Source organism: Aplysia californica, unplaced genomic scaffold (genome assembly GCF_000002075.1).
Source record: "Aplysia californica isolate F4 #8 unplaced genomic scaffold, AplCal3.0 scaffold01180, whole genome shotgun sequence".
NCBI classification, from domain to species: Eukaryota; Metazoa; Mollusca; class Gastropoda; order Aplysiida; family Aplysiidae; genus Aplysia; species Aplysia californica.
In genome coordinates, this window is record NW_004798450.1 from 46,410 (window position 1) to 53,744 (window position 7,335).

At 44.7% G+C, this 7,335-nt stretch overlaps 1 protein-coding gene across 1 annotated transcript in view; it reads right to left on the reverse strand.

Moving 5' to 3' along the window:
- Window positions 1–7,335, reverse strand: part of LOC101852743 — a gene marked incomplete in the record, with an annotated part of 44,066 nt that overhangs the window by 16,189 nt on the left and 20,542 nt on the right. The window contains 6 exon segments of the mRNA XM_013090217.2: window positions 558–742; window positions 1,513–1,698; window positions 3,188–3,322; window positions 4,477–4,638; window positions 5,677–5,894; window positions 6,890–7,036. Coding sequence (XP_012945671.1) covers window positions 558–742; window positions 1,513–1,698; window positions 3,188–3,322; window positions 4,477–4,638; window positions 5,677–5,894; window positions 6,890–7,036 — 1,033 coding nt within the window.

The following is a 7,335-nucleotide window of genomic DNA, read 5'->3' on the forward strand; positions in this document are numbered from 1 at the left end:
CCCGACACCAAAACTATAGGTTAATTTATGTGTACGAACTTCAACGTCCACATATCATTAGTAAGCCCTATTTTCTGATTGGTTGCCGAGTTTCATTCGGATTGGTTCGGAAATAGAGCAGACCGAGGTTGACCAGGTTAGCCACCTACGCTTCGGCCGGGTCCGCAAAATCGCCCGTAAATGGGGACCAAATTTTCGCTCCGCGGGAAAGCCCGATTGGCATTGCTAGTTTATCCAACAGTGATGGTAAATAGAACGTTGTCCCTACCTGGGTTGAGCTGCGAGGGCACCAGGCTGTACATTTGCTTCAACAGGTAGTGTGGGTATCCATTGTTTAGTGTAGTGTAAGTTAAAGAGTTTTTTGGCACTTGCAACACAATAATAAGGTCATATAACGGCCTAAGATTAGAGCTGTTACAAAAGAGTAACAAACACAAAAAAGAAGGAGGAGAGACCAGGACATTAGAAGTTTGATAGGAAAGAAGGAGCAAACCACACCACAGGAGCACCCACGTAGGTTTATCCAACAGCGATGGGAAATAGAACGTTGTCCCTACCTGGGTTGAGCCGTGCCGGCACCAGGACGTACATCCTCTTCAGCAGGTTCTCCAGCTCGGAGGAGACGGTGCTGGTCTTGTAACTGTCAAACTCAGGCACCTGGGCCGGGACAAAGTGCTGGAACACCGGGCCCGCCCTCGCCCAGGTCAGGGGCACCGGGCTGCTGTTGTGCTCACTCAGGTGTCTGGGGACATGGCGACCATTGTTGTAACTGTACGGTGTAATTTGTCTCTATTTCAATGTAGTTTTAGTAAGAGTTTTACGGCATTTGCAACACAATAAGGTCATATAAGTGTCGAAGATTAGAGGTGTTTTAGTTAGTTTTAGTAAAAGTTTTACTGCGCTCGCAACTGCATAAGGTCATAGAAGTGCAGAAGATTGGAGGTGTTACAAGAAAGTAACAAACACACAAAAAGAAGGACTTAAGAAAGAGACGATAGATTATTTTAACAAGATAGTCCACTCCTCTCTTTGAGCCAATTAAAAAAGTGTCCTCAAAATCCAATGGCGCCCTCTTCGAAAAAGTGCGGACTTTGCAAACAGAGTTACCCTACTTGTGTGAAAAACAATGAAAGCAAAACTAACAAACTGTGCTATTCCTATTCTTCTTCCGCAGAAACAAAAAGGACCTTCAAATCAAAGACTGCAGCGCCATCTGAACCAATGCACGGACTTCAGCGGACACTTTTTTGGCCGAGTGAACAATCTAGTTATGTACTATCTTTGATGAGACTGAGTATTGGTTTTAGTAGAGGTTTTACGGTGCTCGCAACTGCATAAGATCATACGAGCGCCAGAAGATTAGAGGTGTTACAAGAGAATAACAAACAAAAAAGAAGGAGGAGAGATAAAGATGATAGTTGTTCGATAGGAAAGAAGGAGCAAACCACACCAGAGCACCCGCCAACCACCCACTGAAGAGACTGAAAAGAAGAAGAAGAAGAAGAGACTTACTTGGCCTTCCCCCTCTTGTTGGGGTGCCCATACAGACAGAAGACGCACTGCTCAAAGGCCGTAGACAGAGCCTCCTTGTCTTCCTCCTCCTCTTCTTCTTCCTCCTCCCTCCCCTTCAGCTTCTCGTACAACACAGACATGGTGAACAAAAGCAGCTCTCCGTTCTCGTGGGTGCACCAGCCATGTCTGAAAACACACAAATAACACAGAGATAACAATCTGACACACTGGCTCTTGTTTGTCTCAGTATTCATCATCATCAATGCCATTCACCCCTGGCAGGGTATAGGCCACATTCCCACATACAAGCTCCTTCCATTTATCTCTGTCCTCGGCCGTCCTTCCAAGCTCGTTCCAAGCGAGCTTCATCTCATGTCCCTTTCCACACATCTCCTCCATGTTCCCGGTGGCCTACCCCTGCCCCTTGAGGGTTCCACTGCAGCGACTGTTTTGTGATGTTTCCGCTGGCTTTCTGAAGGTGTGTCTCATACATCGCCACTTTCTTAGTCCCTTTTCTACTTCTATATCCTTTAGTACTGTCCAATCCCTCAGCTCTTCATTTCTCATTCTATCCTGCGACTTAATTTTTAGGACACTCCTCCTCTTGTTTGTTTTAGAACTGGGAAAGAGCAATAACACACTGACACACTGGTTCTTGTTTGTCTTAGCATTTGGAAAAGAGAAATAACACACTGGCTCTTGTTTTTCGTCTCAGTATTGGTAAAGAGAAATAATACGCAGACACAATAAGGGTCACATAGTGCAGGGGAAAAAGTAAGACCGACAGTTCTGTTTCAGTTTTAGTTAGTGTTTTATGGTATTTTTAAGATTTAAGTAAGAGTTTTATGACACTTGCAATTTCAGTTAGGCTATATAAGCACTGAAGATAAGAGGTGTTGATAGAGAATAACATGCAAACAAAAGAAGGTTTAGTTTTTGTACAGGTTTTACAGCGCTTGTAACTGCATAAGGTCATATGAGCGCCAGAAGATTAGAGGTGTCACAAGAGAGTAACAAACATAAAAAAGAAGAAGGGGAGATAGGGACGATAGATGTTTGATAGGAAAGAAGAAGCAAACCACACCAGAGCACCTGTCAATCCTTCACCTTAAAAACAGACAAACAAATAAGACACATTGGCTTTTATTTCTTTTAGTACTTGTATAGAGAAACTTTTAGTTTTAGTGAGGTTTTTGCGGCTCTCGCTACTGCATAGGGTCATATGAGCGCCAAGGGGTGGATGTGAACAGACAAGTCCAAACGGGGAATCAGGCTTACTCCGCTCACCCCTCTAGCCTACACAGCACAAAGTCTGTTTCTACTATCAAGGCATCCAGGAAATAGCAGTTCACAAGAGAGAGACAGACATACAAAAGTAGGGGAGGAAAAATGACGATAGTAAGGATGAGGAAAAAATAAGCAGCAGTTCCCCCTATGTTGTTTCAGCACAGTATGAGCATGACATCGATAAGTCAGCCCATTTACAATTCTACTGTGCATATGAACTAGTCAATATCCCCCCCCCACCTTGGGAATGGCCTAAAGACACTTCAGTCAGTAGCATTGGCCTCCGTGGGTGTGTGTGTGTGTGCGTGTGTGTGTGTGTATGTGTGTGTGTGTATAGAGAAACACATTGACACAATGACAGTCTCGTTGTAGAAGAAACAAAACATACTTCCCCAGATACTGGTGAGCGTCAATCAGCATGAGGAGGGAGGGGCTGAGTTCCTCGCTGTCTTGCTCACAGCTCTCCCTTCTCGCCGACTCCGTCTTCTCACAGGACGCTCGCGTCTCTTCAAACTTGATGACCCTGAAACCGACAAAACTGCAGTTGAAATAATAATGCACAGATACCAATCTCTAATTTTGTTTTGAGTAAAGAGAAGCTCATTGACAAAGTAACCGTGATTTAGTGTAGCGGTAAAGTAAGATGGATAGAAAGAAAAAAAAAAACCAAAGAGAGAGGGAGAGAGAGAGAAGGGGGGAAGAGAGAGAGAGAGAGAGAGAGAGAGAGAGAGAGAGAGAGAGAGAGAGAGAGAAAGAGAGAGAGAGAGAGTAGTCAATAGAAGTAGGACCAACAGAAGACACCCTCCAACCACTCACATTTCCAACTGCTTCACCTTGTGCGCAACATCTGAGGTCACCATGGGGTTGTAGGAACAGCCAGCCGTTTGATGGGAAAGAAGGAACAAACCACACGAGAGCACCCGCCAACCACCCACAGTATACAGCCAGCCGTTTGATGGGAAAGAAGGAACACACCACACCAGAGCACCCGCCAACCACCCACAGTATACAGCCAGCCGTTTGATGGGAAAGAAGGAACAAACCACACCAGAGTGCCCGCCAACCACCCAAATAATTTACCTGCATACATGGTGAATTCCAATGTCAAGTCTGTGCTCCTCTACGGCTGCAAAACTTGGAAGAAAACACAGACAGTGCAGAATAAAGTCCAGACTTTCATCAACAGATGTATGAGGAGTATCTTAAGAAATGAGGAGTACCCTAAGAAATGAGGAGTATCCTAAGAAATGAGGAGTACCCTAAGAAATGAGGAGTATCCTAAGAAATGAGTAGTATCCTAAGAATTACGTGTCAGGATAAAATAAGAAATGAAGAGCTGTGGGAAAGGACAGGACAAAAGGATATAGAAGTAGAAATAGGATTAAGAAAGTGGCGATGGATAGAACACACCTTCAGAAAACCCAGCGGAAACATCACAAGACAGTCGCTGCAGTGGAACCCACAGGGAGCACGAGGCAGGGGTAGGCCACGGGAAACATGGAGAAGATATGTGGAAAGGGACATGAGAGAGATGAAGCTCACTTGGAACGAGCTAAAGGATGTCCCAGGACAGAGATAAATGGACGGAGCTTGTATGTGGCCTATACCGTACCAGGGGTGAAAGGCATTGATGATACGTGCTGTACTAATGGCAAAACCATGCAGGGAACTACTTGCCTGTACAAGATCTTCCAGGGCAGCACGGAGCTGATGGGCATCTCTGTGACCGAGTCGGCCACGTCCAGGATAATCTCTATGACAGACAGGATGTTCTCCACCAGACGGACCGTGCACTTCTCACTCAATGCCTTCAGCAAGTCTCCGTCCTCACTGAGAACCCTGGACAGTGGAACAAACATTACAAATCTTTTAAATAATAATAATAGTAATAATAATACTAATGACTGCAGTTATATAATGCAAATCCACGCTCTGCAGGAAGCTGTATGTGCTTTTAGTTTTAGTAGAGGTTTTACAGTGCTCGCAGTTGCATAAGGTCATATGAGCTCCAGAAGATTAGAGGTGTTACAAGAGAGTAACAAACATAAAAAAGAAGGAGGAGAGATCAGGACGATAGATGTTTGATAGGAAAGAAGGAGCGAACCACACCTGGGCACCCACTGAGAGACATAGCTAGAGATTGAGAAAGAGACATATAGAAAGACAAACATTGAGAGATAGAGAGATAACCACAGAGAGAAAGAGACAGAGACATAATCACAGAAAGAAACAACAACAAAACAGTAAGTCAAAAAGAAATGAAACAAGCTTCTCCCTCTTTTTAAGGTCATATAAGAGCCGAAGAATAGACGTGTTACAAGAGAGTATCATACACAAAAAAAGAAGAGTTAAGGACGACAGCTGTTTGATATAGGAAAGAAGGAGCAAACCACACCAGAGCACCCACCAACCACCCACTGAGAGACATTGAGAGATAGAGAGACAACCACAGAGAGAAAGAGAAAGACAGAGACATAATCACAGAAAGAAACAACAACAACAACAACAAAGAAACAGAAAGTCAAAAAGAAATGAAACGAGCTTCTCCCTCTTTTTTAAGGTCATATAAGTGCCGAAGAATAGACGTGTTACAAGAGAGTAACATACACAAAAATGAAGGAGGAGAGATAAGGACAATAGATTATGTTTGATAGGAAAGAAGGGAGCAGCAGCAAACCACACCAGAGCACCCGCCAACCACCAACGATAGAGAAAGAGACATAATAGACAGACAAACATTGAGCGATAGCGAGATAACCACAGAGAGAAAGAGAAAGATAGACACATAAACACAGAGAGAAACAAAAAAAACAACAGCCCCAAAACAAAACTAAGTGAAAAAGAAACGAAACAAGCTTCTCCCTCTCCACTCCGTACCTGTCCAAACTGGCAAAAAGCGAGACGAGGGTGTCCGCCCAGTCCTGCCGGAGCTGCGGTGTGGGGACTCGCTTGTAGTGCTGCAGGGCCTCGTGGAGAGACACCTCGGCCCATACCACGCACTCGTCCTGGCGACCCAGGCTGTGCAGCGAGTCCTGGAGCAGACGCAGTTGGGACGGCCGCTCGGGCAGACTTGTCACCCGTGGGCTGCTCACTCCCTGGATTGTGTGGTTAGTTGTAGTAGTTTAGTCAAGAGTTTTACAGCAATTGTAACACACATAGCTCATATTATTAGTTCAGTTTTTAGTTTTTATAAAGATTTTAAGATATTCAGCATAAAATATCATAATGATATTCAACATCAGTGGAAACACCCTCAGCGACATTTTGGAGAGAGCAACAGAGGATCAATGGACATGTCCGGAATGCAGGGATGTTGCTTCCTGAAACATTGAACAATGAACAATATGATATTGAGCACCAATAGGCTAAACAAGTGTCAAACATTATAGAGGTGGTACTTCAACACCCAGAAACATTCTCAACTTCCCAGGAAGCATATAGTGCAAGCTGCAATTTTACAGAAGGAGCAAACTACACCAGAGCACCTCGCGACCTCGGTGCTTTCTTGTCGTATCTCCATTTTTAATAACAGTGAAAACAGTTCATAACAAAGAGTGAGCTTAAGAAGTGACATTTTCACTGTTTAAAAAAATGGAGATACGACAAGAAAGCACTGAGGTCGCCACCTACTAACCACCCACCCCCTAGACACGGACAACCAGTTAGATTATCGAGTACAGAGACTGATATTTTCGTTGTTGTTGTTGTTGAGAAGGCAATGATTTGACTGATGAGAGGTCTGTGCAAAGTCTCGTGGAGAGACACATCGGCCCACACCACGCACTCGTTCTGCCGATCCAGGCTGTGCAGTGAGTCCTGGAGCAGAAGCAGTTGGGACGGCCGCTCGGGCAGACTTGTCACCCGTGGGCTGCTCACTCCCTGGATTGTGTGGTCAGTTGTAGTAGTTTAGTTGTAGTAAGTGTTTTACAGCACTTGCAACACAATAAGGTCATATAAATGCTGAAGAATAGATGTGCTACAAGAGAGCAACATACACAAGAAAGAAGGAGGAGAGATTAGGACGATAGATGTTTGATAGGAAAGAAGGAGCAAACCACACCAGAGCACCTGCCCCCCCTTGACCACAAACCTGTTTACTGAAGGTGGACATGAGGTTATTGACCACTTCCTCATGTCTGCCCAGCTCGTGCAGTCTCTGCGTCTCCTCCAGGTTCTTGCACCGCTGCAGACTATCCAGCTGTTTGCTCACTTCTCGCTCGGAGATGACGCCACTGAACTTGACATTGGGGAGAGTCACACTCACTGAGGACACCAGGGCAGGGTCAGTGAAAGCTTTAGTTTAGTTTAGTTTAGTTTTAGTAAGTGTTTTACGGCGGCACTTGCAACACAAAAAGGTCATACAAGTGCAGAAGAATAGATGCGTTACATGAGAGTAAAAAACACAAAAAAGAAGGAGGAGAGATAACGATGATAGACGTTTGATAGGAAAAAAGGAGCAAACCAAACCAGAGCACCGGCCAACCACCCACACTGCAAGCTTTATGACACGTTAGCTGTTACAGTAAATGTAGTACT